This window comes from Pleurodeles waltl, chromosome 6 (assembly GCF_031143425.1).
Source record: "Pleurodeles waltl isolate 20211129_DDA chromosome 6, aPleWal1.hap1.20221129, whole genome shotgun sequence".
Classification (NCBI taxonomy): domain Eukaryota; kingdom Metazoa; phylum Chordata; class Amphibia; order Caudata; family Salamandridae; genus Pleurodeles; species Pleurodeles waltl.
The window spans coordinates 34,569,875-34,585,981 of NC_090445.1; the positions used below are offsets into that span (position 1 = coordinate 34,569,875).

The window sequence follows — 16,107 nt, forward strand, 5'->3', positions numbered from 1 at the left end:
GGAGCCATCTGCTGAAAGATGGTATACATCGCATTAAGAAACGCGGTACTATCGGCTCCAGGAGTGGGAAAAGCCGGATACTGGGGTGCCTGGATCGAGGGCGACCCCGACGCCGGCCTCGACGTCTGCGACGCCGGAGAAAACACAAGAGGCTGCACCACCTCAATCACTGACGCCTGACCAGGTGAAGTCGGTGACGCCGGAGAGGGCAACGGCGTCGATGGATGCGGCGTGACCGTGGGGCTGACCTCCCAAGTCCTCCGACGCCGAGCCGAAGGTGACCTCGAATGAGACTCCTTGCTGGAGTGACGTCGTGAGTCTCTACGGCGCCGGGAGTCTCGATGACGCCGGTGAGACCTTGGCGAAGAAGACTTCTTATGATGTTTCTCCTTCTTCTTTGACTTTGCCATGAATAACTTGGCCTCGCGCTCTTTGAGGGCCTTCGGATTCATGTGTTGACATGAATCGCAAGTCGAGACGTCGTGGTCGGAGCTCAAACACCATAGACAGTCGGAGTGAGGATCTGTAACTGACATCTTGCCCCCACACTCTCGACAGGGCTTCAAACCCGACTTCCTCTGAGACATTGTTACCGCAGAGAAGACTACGCAGCAGACAATACACTGTAACCACGAAGGTAACAGTAACTCCCTCGAAGATAACCGTTTCGAATGCACGGAAAAAAGGGAACTGTCATCGGCACGTCGGCGAGGACTTCTTATTGCCTGTATGACGTCAGACGGCGTCGCGTGGGCTAGAGTGACGTCCTCGTCGACGTGCAGAGACTAGTAAGAAGATTTCCGTCAAATGCTGGCGCCATGGGAGTATTCATCAGGTGAGGAATCCACAGGTAGTTGTATCCATCAGAAACCTTGATGCAATTCCCTTTAGGTCTACTACAGCTCCTGCACTAGCCAAGGCCCTGATTGGTAGTTTTACCAGAGTGGGCTTTCTAAGGAGATGGTTTCTGACAGAGGTACAAACTTCATGTCAGCTTACCTGAAACACATGTGGAATGAGTGTGGAGTGACTTACAAATTCACCACAACATAACATACCATCCACAAACCAATGGACTTGCTGAGAGATTAAACAAGACATTGAAGAGCATTATCATGGGGCTCCCTGAAAAACCAAAAAGGAGATGGTATGTCCTCTTGCCATGCCTTCTTTTCGCTTACAGAAAGGTGCTGCAGAAGGGAGCAGGGTTTTTCCCCCTTTGAACTTCTGTTTGGCCACCCTGTAAGGGGACCACTGGCAATTGTTAAAGAACGCTGGGAGATCTCTCTCCATAAGGCATTCAGGGACACCATGGCTTCATTAGGGGTCCAACTGCATTATTCGTCTCTGTGTCATTCCGATGGAAATAGCGTTGTGCAGCAAAGAACCCGTGACTTAAAGCAATCCTTAACAATGAAAGTATTAGGCACGGGTTGTACTTGGCTTAGTCACCTGTGTGGAGTCCAGAGCGCACTTATCTACCCAGAAGGTCGCTGGGAGGGCGTATCCCATATGAAGTCCTTTTTGGAACACAAATGTACGTTGCAGATCTTGATGGCCCTGGCGCGGCGGCAGCAGATATACCTTTTGACATAAATGAACGTGTCACTGTCCTGTAGGACTTACAACAGTTCTGTGATGCACCAACAACACCTACTGGCTGGATTCCCAAAATTGGGGATCTAGTGCATGAAAAGACTGCTGTGAAAACAGGGTTTGGTCCTTCTTATTGTGCACCGGGACCAGTCCTGGAAATACACGGTACCAGAACTGTTATTCTGCCATCGCTCCCTGTTCTATTTATAATATATATATATATATATATATATATATATATATATATATATATATATTTTTTTTTTTTAAAAGCCTGGTTTCCATTGACAATGTCAAGTTACACCATAGGGCCGATCCTGCACAGCAGACCTGGAGGACTCATGGGTAGTCCCAGACTCCTCACTACAGACCAGGATGTTCCTCTACAGGTTTTGCACAGCAACACTGACACTTCTCCAAGCTTGGGAAGGGTGGAACATGATCTTTCATTAGTTCCACACTAAATACGGCTCCAGTTTTTGCACAAACTGCTTCTGGATATTTTGCCAACGTCAACAACTCTTTCACCGACTCATCTGCTTCTTCTGCAACAAGACTGTCAGGAGCACATAAGCTGATAAATTGCTTCTTTGGATTAGGTTGGTCATTGTCTTTTTCTTATTAATAAATGGTCTTTACCTTCCTGAACGCTCTCCAGTTGAATTGGTGGATGAGGTCCTAAAACCAAATTTTTCCTCCCATAAGGTTAGTCATGATTTGTCCTTCGTGAATATTTCAGCTACACCAATTCCTGATGGAATTATTTGAGATAAAGTATCTTTTGACATATGCATTTAAACTTTCAATTAATTATGTAATAGCACCTGGAGTTGTTTCTCATTACTGGAATGTAAAAACAGTTGATTCTATGTTATCTGAACTAGAGTTTAACCTATTTGAAAGTGAAGTTCATCAATCAAAATATAATTATGAAGATGTGTTCTGTTACAAGTATTATGGACATTATTTTATTCACAGAGCAAGTGCCCCAAAGACTATTTTTAATTGCACACAATAGAAACATCGCCCAACTTCACCAGTGGGTAGTTCTAAAACATTCTGAAAAGTTTGTATATCTTTCTGGGCACAATGTTAACAATGCAGAGTCATTATTTTAAATTGACTATAATGGAAAAGCACAATGTTTTATTAACTGATACAAAACTGATATGTTAGGAGTCCTTTGTTTCCCGTTAGGCTATAAAAGGCTATGAATATTGGCTGAAGTTGAATGACTTAAAGAGTGTATGGGGAACTAAAAATTGGCAAATAAGGGGAATGGAAGCTTTATATACAGCATGCCTGCTACCTGTTCAAATTATATTTTTAAATGAAACTGTACAACAGACAAGTTGCTAAGGCTTGCCAAAAATTAAGTAATTGAATGCACCCTGTATCCCAGTTCCAGCTAAATTTTCTAAATGGCAAAAATACATTAATGCAACTGAAGATCAACTCGATGGGTGAGTCCGAAATGGAACATTTAACACATCACTTTCACATTCAGGTGGGTAGTTATTGTGGCCAGTGGACACAAATGGTTGTCATGCACGTTTTGTAAACTCCACAGGGGGTTGTAGAACAAGTAGACCAGAACCTCACAATGTGTCATTAGAACTTTTATATGGTTAAAAAGTTCCTCATTAGATGCTTTTAAAGAGCATCTCTGTCTCCTAACACAGCCTTGCAGGATTTCCTGTTAGGCCCCAGAAGACAACGTAACAAGCGCTTCTTATATGCAGTTTATTATGAAATTTGGAAACTTTCCCACCAAGAAGCCGCTGCCCGGTTAAAGAAAACAGATCAGGAAAACTTACAGAAAGCACTAGACATTGTTGATAATGGGATTAACACCTTGTCTGATCGTATATACACTTTAAACACCATTGATTCATCTACAATAGACATTGTATAAAGTGACATATTTCTACAACATAGACAGAGCCAGCTTAGGTCCATTATGCAGTTAGGATAGACACTACAGATATTGAAATCTGGTCGAGTTCCCTGGCAACACATTAGCGAAAGGGATATTTTTCAGCATTTAATCTGACGCAACAGCAACACATAATGACTAAGAATGAAGCAACTTATGTTATGCTTAACATTGAAAAGTTAGAAAAGTTGCCTTTTACTGGGACAAATACCATCTGCTAAATAGTTAATACATGGGGTTATCAATCTGTTTATTTCAACCCTGCAATTCACATCCTGCTTAAAACATACTCCAGTCGGCAGATATGAAAGGCAAGGATATAGATACATCAATGCGGTGTGGAACCTACCCTTTTAGCAAATATGTCTCAAAGGCATGAAAGAAGTCTTTCATAGTGACAGCAAATGCAAGACTTCTGTAATCCATTTGGTGGTTTGTAAGCAGCTGTCCTTGCACAGGACATGTAACGCTTTGCTGCGAATTTAGCTTGCTATCTGAAGAGAATTCCAGTCATATGCCATATATAACTTAAGAGCATTTACTTTTATGGCCATTTTACTAGCATTTTGTAAAGCATAAATTTCAGTTCTACCATGCTTATAATTTTTTTGACTAATACCATTATTATTATGATGATTATTTTTAGGGAAGAAGACAAGAATAAATTACCATCAAACCAATCACTTAAATCATGGTCAGTCACAACATCATTGTGAAACTCAACAGCAACTTTAATAAGAAGACAGGAAATAAATGACCATTTGACTAGACACCAACAGTGCAGGCAAAATATAGATTGTATTTAAAGTTACTATTAAAAAAATATATATTTAAAAAGCATACTCTGAACCAGTTCATCACAAAAGAGAAAGGATATTTTTTTTGACAGATGTGGACAATGCACAAAGGGTCACTCAAATGACAAACTAATGGATAAAGTGGACTGGTCGACTGCCATCTGCTCCATGCTGTGGTGCAACAGATCAATGGATGAAGCCTGCTGAACAAAGCATCTCAAAGTATATAAACTACTTTGGATTTTTTTTGTGGGAAAACATTGGTCTGGTAAAACAGCTAAAGCTCATCCTATTTGAAGTAGAGGTCTGCACATGCATGAGTAAGAATGAGGGGCTTGCTAGGGAAACTCACTTTGGGGGCGGAGGTTTAGTCCTGGCCCAGACAACTGATCTGTAGTGTCCTTTTCTTTGCCAGCCTTGTCCTGGTCTCCAGCCGCTTGTAGGGTAGGAAATTCCTCTCGAGAGAATGGCGACAGTTGGCTTGATCCCTTTCCACCTGCACAGCATAACAGACGTAGAAAGACACAGATTAGACTGGATCATATTAGAGGTTCCCGTACTGCAATATAAAGCTATCAAATATGCGATGGTACAATACCCACTTCAAGGCCTGAAAAGTCTTTACCACTAGTAGGTTGTAGGAAGTTGGCTCTGTATGCACTATTTCAAAGTAAGGAATAGTATGCACAGAGTCCAAGGGTTCCCCTTAGAGGTAAGATAGTGACAAAAAGAGATAATACTAATGCTCTATTTTGTGGTAGTGTGGTCGAGCAGTAGGCTTATCAAAGGAGTAGTGTTAAGCATTTGTTGTACACACACAGGCAATAAATGAGGAACACACACTCAAAGACAATTCCAGACCAATAGGTTTTTGTATAGAAAAATATCTTTTCTTAGTTTATTTTAAGAACCACAGGTTCAGATTTTACATGTAATACTTCAAATGAAAGGTACTGCAGGTAGGTACTTTAGGAACTTTGAATAATCAAAATAGCATGTACACTCTTCAAATAAATCACATATAGCTATTTTAAAACTAGACAGTGCAATTTTCACAGTTCCTAGGGGAATAAGAGTTTGTTAGTTCTTGCAGGTAAGTAAACCACCTACGGGGTTCAAGTTTGGGTCCAAAGTAGCCCACCGTTGGGGGTTCAGAGCAACCCCAAAGTTACCATACCAGCAGCTCAGGGCCAGTCAGGTGCAGAGATCAAAGTGGTACCCAAAACTCATAGGCTTCAATGGAGATGGGGGTGCCCCGGTTCCAGTCTGCCAGCAGGTAAGTACCCGCGTCTTCGGAGGGCAGACCAGGGGGGTTTTGTAGGGCACCTGGGAGGGACACAAGTTAGCACAGAAAGTACACCCTCAGCAGCACGGGGGCGGCCGGGTGCAGTGTGCAAACACACGTCGGGTTTCCAATGGAAATCAATGGGGGACCAAGGGGTCTCTTCAGTGATGCAGACAGGCAAAGGGGGGGTGGGGGGGCTCCTCGGGGTAGCCACCACCTGGGCAAGGGAGAGGGCCTCCTGGGGGTCACTCATGCACTGGAGTTCCGATCTTTCAGGTCCTGGGGGCTGCAGGTGCAGAGTCTTTACCAGGTGTCGGGATCTGGGAGTCAGGCAGTCGCGGTCAGGGGGAGCCTCGGGATTCCCTCTGCAGGCGTCGCTGTGGGGGCTCAGGAGGGGCAACTCTGGCTACTCACGGTCTCGTAGTCGCCGGGGAGTCCTCCCTGAAGTGTTGTTTCTCCACAAGTCGAGCCGGGGGAGTCGGGTGCAGAGTAGCAAGTCTCACGCTTCCGGCGGGAAACGCAGTTGTTTTAAAGTTGCTCCTTTGAAACAAAGTTGCCGTCTTGGGTGAACAGGGCCGCTGTTCTCGGGAGTTTCTTGGTCCTTCTAGAGCAGGGCAGTCCTCTGAGGCTTCAGAGGTCGCTGGTCCCTGAGGAGAGCGTCGCTGGAGCAGTGTCTTTAGAAGTGGGGAGACAGGCCGGTAGAGCTGGGGCCAAAGCAGTTGGTGTCTCCGTCTTCTCTGCAGGGTTTTTCAGCTTAGCAGTCCTCTTCTTCTTAGGTTGCAGGAATCTGAGTTCCTAGGTTCAGGGGAGCCCCTAAATACAGAATTTAGGGGTGTGTTTAGGTCTGGGAGGGCAGTAGCCAATGGCTACTAGCCCTGAGGGTGGCTACACCCTCTTTGTGCCTCCTCCCAAGGGGAGGGGGTCACATTCCTATCCCTATTGGGGGAATCCTCAGTCTGCAAGATGGAGGATTTCTAAAAGTCAGAGTCACCTCAGCTCAGGTTGCCTAAGGGGCTGTCCTGACTGGCCAGTGACGACTCCTTGTTTTTCTCATTATCTCCTCCGGCCTTGCCGCCAAAAGTGGGGCCGTGGCCGGAGGTGGCGGGCAACTCCACTAGCTGGAATGCCCTGGGGTGCTGTAACAAAGGGGGTGGGCCTTTGAGGCTCACCGCCAGCTGTTACAGTTCCTGCAAGGGGGAGGTGATAAGCATCTCCACCCAGTACAGGCTTTGTTACTAGCCTCAGAGTGACAAAGGCACTCTCCCCATGTGGCCAGCAACATGTCTCGAGTGTGGCAGGCTGCTAAAACCAGTCAGCCTACACGGGTAGTTGGTTAAGGTTTCAGGGGGCACCTATAAGGTGCCCTCTGGGGTGTATGTTACAATAAAATGTACACTGGCATCAGTGTGCATTTATTGTGCTGAGAAGTTTGATACCAAACTTCCCAGTTTTCAGTGTAGCCATTATGGTGCTGTGGAGTTCGTGTTTGACAGACTCCCAGACCATATACTCTTATGGCTACCCTGCACTTACAATGTCTAAGGTTTTGCTTAGACACTGTAGGGGCACAGGGCTCATGCACTGGTGCCCTCACCTATGGTATAGTGCACCCTGCCTTAGGGCTGTAAGGCCTGCTAGAGGGGTGACTTATCTATACTGCATAGGCAGTGTGAGGTTGTCATGGCACCCTGAGGGGAGTGCCATGTCGACTTACTCGTTTTGTCCTCACCAGCACACACAAGCTGGCAAGCAGTGTGTCTGTGCTGAGTGAGGGGTCCCCAAGGTGGCATAAGATATGCTGCAGCCCTTAGAGACCTTCCCTGGCATCAGGGCCCTTGGTACCAGGGGTACAAGTTACAAGGGACTTACTTGGATGCCAGGGTGTGCCAATTGTGAAAACAAAAGTACAGGTTAGGGAAAAAACACTGGTGCTGGGGCCTGGTTAGCAGGCCTCAGCACACTTTCAAATCAAAACTTAGCATCAGCAAAGGCAAAACGTCAGGGGGTAACCATGCCAAGGAGGCATTTCCTTACAAAGGTATACTGTCAAATGTGCAACAGGAAAAGATTTTAAAGATTTCTAAAGCATGTTATAGAACAGCAGGTTGCAATAGAGGATGACATCTCAGTACAGATTAAAAAACAATGGTCTAGTAACTAAAAAGAACTGTTTGAACATCAGTCTTCATAACATTTATTAATTCTGCATGCATTTCTAATTTGAGACAGCTTTTTTGGTAGAACGTCACAGTCAAACTACTTTCAATTCATGACAAACACACCAAGAAAGTGTCTATTTGAATACCCTGTATCTTAAAACCAAGTAAAGACAAGGGCCATCATTGACCAAACTTTGCCAAAGATCTTATACAGTTGTATCATCAGAGATTGGTAACTTATTAATAGACGACAGGGCTGAAATGTCCTGTTGCAAGAGTGGAAACTGGTTCCAAATCTCCATTCTGTAACGAATCATCGCACCAGCATTCTAGAAATATTCCTACTTTCAGCGAATTTTAGGTTAAAGAAATACATGAGCCCATAAGGATGGAAAGGAAAATGTTGCTTAGCCAGTAAGCATCGGTTCATAGCAAGTCGTGCTGTAGATTCAGATGCTTTGGATAATCCCGCCATGTAGTGTTAGGGCTTGGAGAAGAGCAAGTTGTTTTGCTTGGTTGGAACATAGTCTTGAGTCACAAGGTACAGCTACTCCTCTTATTGCTGGTCATCGACTCCATTGTTAGATTGTTTTCCCGCAAGGCGGGTAAGGATGGAGTGTGAACATAGCGCAGAAAAATGTCCAAGCTAAACGAATGTGTGATACCTTATAAAAGTAACTGCAACACACATGGGTGCCGGGAAGGAGGGTTGGCACATATGAATCTACATGCCACGAACAGGTGCTTATGTGGTAAGTAACATGTTCCGTTCAAGACATGTGTGGCTATAGAAACACATGCTTTGCATACATTGAAAAGCAGTCCTCCTCATTAAGCGGTGGCTAACCTGTGAGGGTTTCAAATTGTGTACATAGAACAGCTTGCCCGACATTGGCTTGTTCATGTATTCAGTAAATGTATGTGATGTAGACCATGTAGCTGCCTTACATATGTCAGCTATAGGAATATTTCCTAGGCAGGTCATTGAGGCTCTTTTTTTTTTTGTTACCAGTGAAGTGAGCTCTTGGAGGGATAGGTAAAGTTCTTTTAGCTTTAGCATAGCATGTTTGAATGCATTTGACAATTCAACGTGTAAAGCCGGATTTAAAAAATGGCTTGTTTGTGAGGTTTTGAAAAAGCAACAAAGAGTTGTGTTTTTCTAAAAGACTTGGTTTTATCAATATAATAAATAAGGGATCGTTTTATATCTAGGGTGTGTAGGGCCCATTTCGCAACTGATTCGGGTTGGGGGGGAAATACTGGCAATTCAATAGATTAAGATATCATTGAGACACCATACCTTTGGAAGAAATGTAGGATTGGTACATAGTACCACCCTATCTGTATGCAGTTGGACGAAGGGTTCCTTTAAAGTTAATGCCTGAAGCTCACTGACAAATCTGAGTGAACTGATGGCAACAAGAAATTATATTTTCCAGGACAAAAACTGGAGGAGGCAGAACTGAAGGTGTTCAAATGGAGGGCCCATTAATCTTTTCAATACAATATTGAGATTCGAAGTAGTAGCAGGTGGCACCCTAGAAGTAATAACTTAAGACCTTCTAAGAAGGTTTTAAAAACAGGAATCCTGAAACGAGAAGCGTGTTGTCTGTTTTGTAGATATTCAGCCACTACTGCCAGGTGTAGCCTTATAGACATAAAAGCTAGACCCGTAATATGTAATAGGTAACAATGTCTTGTACAGTGGGTTTTAAAGGTTCAGTTTCTTTAGAATGACAGTAATTAACAAATCTTTTCCACTTTGCAGCATAACAAGCATGCGTAGTTGGCCTGCATGCTTATTTAAGGATATCCATACAGAGTTGTGGTAGGTTCAAATAGCTGAACTGTAGGACTTTAGGACCCAGATTGCATGGTTGAGGGATCTGGGTGTCTAATTTCTCCATGGTTCTACAGGAGAAGGTCTTGCCTGTTTGGCAGAGACTCGTGGGGAACTAGTGAGTTCTAGGAGTGTGCTGAACCATGGTTGCCAAGCCCATGTGGGAGCTACTAGGATGAGGGTGAGATGTCTGCCGAAATTTGCAAACCACAAACAGAAACAGTGGGAGAGGTGGAAAAGTATTAGCAAATATCCCTGACCAACTCATCCATCATGTGTTGCCTTTAAACTGTGGGAACCTGAAGGCAAGGTTTGAGCATTGTGTATTTTCAGCCGTGGCACAAAGGTCTATTTCTGGGTGATCCCAATGCCGGAAGTATGGAAGGAAGACTTGCAGGTACAGCTCCCGTTCGTGGACTTGTTGGCCCCTCCTGCTAAGGAGATCTACAAAGTCACTGTCCACTCCCAGCAGGTACTCCGCTAACAGGTGAATGTTGTATCATAGAGCCCATTTCCAGAAGGTGACTAAGTGAGGGAGCTGAGGGGACCTGAAGCCCCCTCTTTTTGGAGATAGTACATGGCAGTCATGTTGTCTGTTTTGATCTAGTCTACCTTGTCAATCAAGTGGAAAGGAAGGCTTTGAGCGCTAGATGAACAGCTAGCAACTCCAGGTGACTGATTTGGAGAGGTTTCTAGCTTAGTGTCCACGGTCCATGGACAGTGAGATCTTGTGAATGCATTTTGCAGCCTGTGAGAGAGGCGTCTGTTCCTCGCAGAAGTAGGTCCAGAAAAAGCGGTCTTTTTAGGAGATTGTTGGTGTTCCACCATTTGAGTGGTAAACTTGACGACCGACAAACAACAGATTCTCCTATTGACCTGCGACTTGAGACTATTGGTGCACTAAGCACTCTTCTAAAGGACGCATGCTGAGTCTTGCATGAGGTACTAGGGCTATGTATGAAATCATCATACCGAGGAGACACAGGACTGTCCTCACTGTTATTTGCTAATGAGGTTGGAACAGAGGACAAAGCATTTGGAAAGAGTGCATTCTGGCACCATTGGGGTAGGCTATACCTCTTTGTGAATCAAGGATGGTTCCTAGGTAGAATTGTAAGAGAGGCTAAAGATCAGATTTGCCTGCATTTATGGTAAATCCTAGTTGGTGAAGTAGGTTTATGGTGGTTGGACTGTGCTGGTAGCACTGCTGACAAGTAGTGCTTTTGGTAAGACAATCGTCTAACTATGAAAAAACATTTAAGTTGTTTAGGTTTTGCCTGTCAAGTGGGCTTGTACTACTGCTATACCTTTGGTGAAAACATTGGGGCAGTTGTGACCGTGAAAGGGGGCACCTTGAATTGGAAAGGGTTAAAGGGCTGTTTGTTACTAACCTGACCTAACAGCAATGCGTCAGGTTAACAGACATGTGGAAATAGAAGTCCTTCAGGTCGAGTGCTGTTATTAAGTCGCCTAGTTGTGGTAGTGGGATGACATCTTGAATTGTGACCATGTGAAAGTGTTCTAAAATGTTGTATTGGTTTAGGGGTCTGAAGGTCAAGACTGGTCTCATGGATCCACCCTTTTTGGGACTAAGGAACAAATAGTTTACCTGTAGGAGTAGTTTTGCAGCTTGAAGAATTTTCAGTATTCACATGCTGTGCAGTATTTCACCATCTAGTGTTTGGGTCCAAATGTTCAAACTTATGTTTTCCTTAATCCTTTTGTTATTTTTTGTTTTTGTTGTTGGGTGTCAATGGACCTGCTGATTTGGTGCTTCCTGGAACACTGTATCTCCTCCTCCAAAAGCTCCGACCGTTTCTCACCATCTTCAGATTATTTTTCACCCCCTTCTTTTCCATCTTCTTGGTGGAGGTAGGTGGATTGCGTATGAAGCCAGAAAATTCTTCAAGCTGCCAAACGACCCCTACAGGTAATAACTGTTCGTTTTGCTGCATGAATCTTTTCTGGATTCACAGGCTGTGCCTTAATTATGTAGCAGTGTTTTAGGACTTCTATTTGTAAATTGATGTTTTAGTACCGTTTGACCCACCTGAGCTTCTTTGCTCATTTGAACATCTATGCAGCAGTGTTTTGTGAATGTGTGTGTGGATGACAAAGTGGCTACCATACATTTATCCTACAATGGTGTCTTTGTTAGAAAGGCAATGGTTGCTCATTTCTTCCTTGTTGAGTGTGCCCTTAGGTTTGTGTCTAAATTTTCCCCGGCAATCGTGTGCCATATTTGAATAGTTTCACAGCTCCATCTGGCCACTGAACATTTAGGTAATGGTTTCCACAAAGAGTTGTTTCATCTTCCTGCATGATTTTGTTCTTTCTATGTGATACATTATTGCACGTCAAGTGTCCAGTGTATGTCGGGCTCTCTCTGCTTAATCTTCTGGGTTTTGAAAAAAAACAAAAAAAACTTGATATTTACGTAGTTTGAAAGTGAGAAACAATTTTTGGTACAAACTGTTAACCTGCTCTCATGACAATTCTGTCCTTGTGAATTTGTAAATATGGTTCCTGGATTGTGAGAGCTTGTATTCCGCTCACTCTGGAGGTCTCCAGTGTAACTTTTGTGAGGCTTTGTGCAAGGGTTCAAAGGGTGCTTCATTAATTGAGTGTGCACCAAATTAAGGTTCCATGCATGTGCTGGTACCTTCCTTGGTGGTGTGATTCATTTTATTACTTGTGCTGTGAAAAAACTTTTCCCTACGAGCCCCCCTGTGTAAGCAACTATTACTGCTAGATGTATTTTTAAGGAGGCATGAGTTAATTTGCAGTCTATCAGGTGTGTTAATTCTTTTAGAACTGTTGATTTATTTGTATCTTTTCGTAACTGTTTTAAGGCACCAGGAGTATCATTTCCATTTGGGAAGTAGCATCATCTTGTGGTTGGCGTCCATGCCACTCTAAGTACGCCCATTATTTTTTCTAGCAGTTTTCAGTGTCCAAATTCTACGTCCTCAGGAGCCAGGCCGCTAAGCTCAAGGTTCCTGGTTCAGGGTAAAAATCCTTCCCTCTCTCCATAGATAATGGGAGTTTTTGAATGTTCCCCTTTGACATCTGTATTAGTTCCGAGAACCATGTGTGTCTTGCCCTTTGGGGAGCAATCAAGATCAGTAATTTTGCTTCTTTTGCATCTGTTGATCACCCTGTGTAATAGTAGTATCGGAGAAAAAAGAAAGCAAATGTCCCTGACCAGTTTACAGACAGAGCATTCCCAGGGACTGCATGTGAGGTTTGGCATTTTGCATTCCCTGGTGCAGCAAAAAGATCTATTGTTAGGTCCCCCACTTCTGAAAGATCCTTGTGAGTACTTCATTTACATTCCATTCCTGTGAGAACACTCCTATATGATCAGCTTGTCCGCCTCTGTACTGAGCTTCCCAGGAAGATGGATCACTGAAAATTATATTTTCTTTTGTATGGCCCATTTTCAGAGTTCATGGGCTAGCTTTGATAACTGAAGGGACTGCGTTCCCCCCGTTTGTTGATATAAACATTGTTGTAGCATTGTCTGTCTGGATCAATACAGTTTACCCTAATAACTGCTTCTAAAAGGCTATTAAGGCTATGAATACTGTTTTTTGTTCCAGAAAGTTGACGTGCTTTACTGCATCAATTTCTTTCCAAACTCCTTTAACTTTGAGAGAGTGTATGTGTGCTCACCACCCCATATGCAATGCATCTGTTGTGATTGTTACTGATGGAGCTGGTTGTTGAAATTTCAAACCTTGAGTTATAGTTGACCTGTTCTACCACAATATTTCGTCCTGTCTTTTCAGCATAACAACCACTAGATCCGCCCAGCTACCTGCTGCTTGTGACCACTGGTTTTGTAACCATTTCTGAATTGGCCTAATGGAAAGTTTTGCATAACGGATTAGGAAAATACGTGATGCCATTTTCACCAGAAATCTCCCCACCATCCTCACTGTCACAGATTGCTCCTTCTGGTAAAGGAGAGTCTCCGTAATCAAGGATTGTTTTCTCTTCATGTTGGAGAACACCTTCCCCTAGATTGAGTTTATCCTTGCTCCAAGAAATATCTTTTCCTGCTCAGATTTTGGGGTGAATTCTGTAGGTTTATTGAGAACCCTAGTGAGAATATAGGTTTCTATTACATCCTGTATGTCTTCCTTGCATTTTCTTTTTGTAGGACTTTGCTCTTACTAGCCAGTCATCTAGGTATGGGTAAACATGTATGCCTTTTATCATGAGGTCGGTTGCAGCTGCTGCTAGGCACTTGGTGAACATCCTTGGTGCGGATTTTATTCTGAATGCCAATACTGATAACTGACAGTGAATTTAATTTTGTTTAATACAAAGCATAGGAACCCTGTGTGTCCTGCATTCATTGGAATGTGCAAGTAGGCGTCCTTCAAGTCTATTGTTGCCATGTAATCTCTTTTTTTGTAATTGAGGGATCAGTTCTTGCAATGATGTCATCTTGAATTGTTGTCTTTTTATAAACTTTTCTATGAACCTGAGTTCTAAAATTGGCCACAGTGAACCATCGACTCTGGGAAATAGGAAATAAGTTGAGCATTGTTTTCATTTGCTGATGTCCTTGTTTGGAACCCTTTCTATTGCTCTTTTCCCCCAACAGTACATCCACCTCCTTGAGGAGGCATGTTGTTTCCTCTTTGGAGGGAGAATTTTGTTTGGTCCTCTTAAGGGAGGGAATTTTAGAAATTGTATGCAATATCCGAATTGGATTAAATTTAATATCCATTTGTCCGATGTTATTTTCCTCCACTCCTTAAGATTTTTCTTTTATTCTGACCCCTACAGGAGTTGAAAGTAGGAACAGTAGTTGTTTGGTGGGGTCTCTTCCTGATCATGTCTGTGAGAATTTTTTTTTTGATTTGCAGAGTCACTTGTTCATGGAAGTAAATCCTCCTTTGTGGAGTTGTCCCCTACCCTGGACACAGGCTGTTGGCCTTGTTGTTTGTGAAAACATCCTTGTTGGGTTAAACCTGTTTGGCAGGTTCCTTGAAAGCTTTGATGAGAAAATTCATTCTGAAACTTCCTCCCTACACTTGATGGGATACTGGCCCTTTTCCTCACAGTTGACGAGAGAATCTGCAGAAACTGTTCCTTTTATATATGCTATACCTTTTGACAAATGCTTGTACATTTTCTCTGCACTTGGGAGTGTCAGCACAACAACTCCAGGCTCTTTAAAGGCTTCTTTCCCTTGGTTCAGGACACTAGATAGCATAGGGTCTGAACTGGAACTTGGTTTGTGTCTGGAACAGAGTTTCTGGAAGAAAACATGATTGGGTTTTTCTTCATCAAGTTGCACCCCATACTTGTTTGCTGCATGTTTAATCACCTGGTTATACACGCCTATATGGTCAAGGGAGTGGGTGGAGTATAGGTGCAATGATCTAAAGGGGTAACTCTCCACCCCTCTCTCAGGGGGGCCAGAATCCAGGTCCTGCCACTGCTCCACGTTCTCATCTTCTCCTCTGAAATGGTTTAGGCAGCTGTTTTTCCTCTTCCTCATAAAACAGCTCTTCTTCCTCGTCTTGGGACTCAAAACTAAGAGGAGGCTCCATTCCCTTGACCTCTTTCTCCGAGTGATCTTTTAGCATCGAAGTTTTCAGGGGTATGCGGACCCGGTTTAGGATTTTGTTGAAATCCCTCTTCTGGATTTCAGCCTCGAGGCGCCTTATCTTTCTATCTCAGCCGCCTTCTCTTCTGCGTCTAGGCTTAGTGTCTTCATCTACAATATCGAAGAGTCTTTCAAAGACGTCTAGGTCAGACCTTTGCTCCGCTCGCGACCCGTTTTCGATGCCAAAGAATCCTTCGCCTCTACCGTCTTTAGACGCCTTGGTTTTTTCAACTCCTCCTGCGGAGTATCCTTCGAGAGAACAGAGGAGGTCTCTTTCTCGGGGCGTGCCTGCAGCAGAGGAGTGATTCGACACCGAGGTTCCCTTAGATGCCCTTGAGGCTGCGTTACGCGACTTTAGCTGTTTTTATAAGGTTGGTGAGTCTTACCTCCATTTTCATTGTTTTCTTTCTCACCTAAACTTCAACACAGATGAGCTTCCCTTCGACATAAGACATCCTTCCTTCTGCTTCCTCGGCGACATTGTACTCCTCTTCACTGGAGAGGCCTAGGTCCCTTAGGGATGGTGTTGTCTGCGGTTAATTTTGGCTGAGATGCGAGCGTCGCTGTCTCTCCCTCACCCCCAGTGACTTTCATGGGAAGACCAAGAAGGCATTGCAGTCCTCACTTTTGTGGTCGACAGGAGAGCTGAGTTTTAAGAAAGGGTGCCTGTCCTTCTGGGTAAACTTGTGGAGACAATTGTTGCAAAACTGGAATGTGTGTCTTCTCCATTCAGGCCCTTCAGTGAGCCCCGCTGAATGGACATTCTCTAAAAGCCTTTTAAAACTCTTCTCCCAAAAATTCCTCCTGTACCTCTTCTTGACAATGTTAACGATTCCGACTGGAATTTGACGATTTTCTGGAATTTCTT

At 43.7% G+C, this 16,107-nt stretch overlaps 1 protein-coding gene across 6 annotated transcripts in view; it reads right to left on the reverse strand.

Moving 5' to 3' along the window:
- Positions 1-16,107, reverse strand: part of PRRC2A (proline rich coiled-coil 2A) — a 1,008,219-nt gene that overhangs the window by 857,406 nt on the left and 134,706 nt on the right. For all 6 annotated transcript variants that reach the window (XM_069237153.1, XM_069237152.1, XM_069237151.1 and 3 more), the window contains exon 6: positions 4,682-4,825. In XM_069237153.1, coding sequence (XP_069093254.1) covers positions 4,682-4,825 — 144 coding nt within the window. The remainder of the gene's footprint in view (positions 1-4,681; positions 4,826-16,107) is intronic.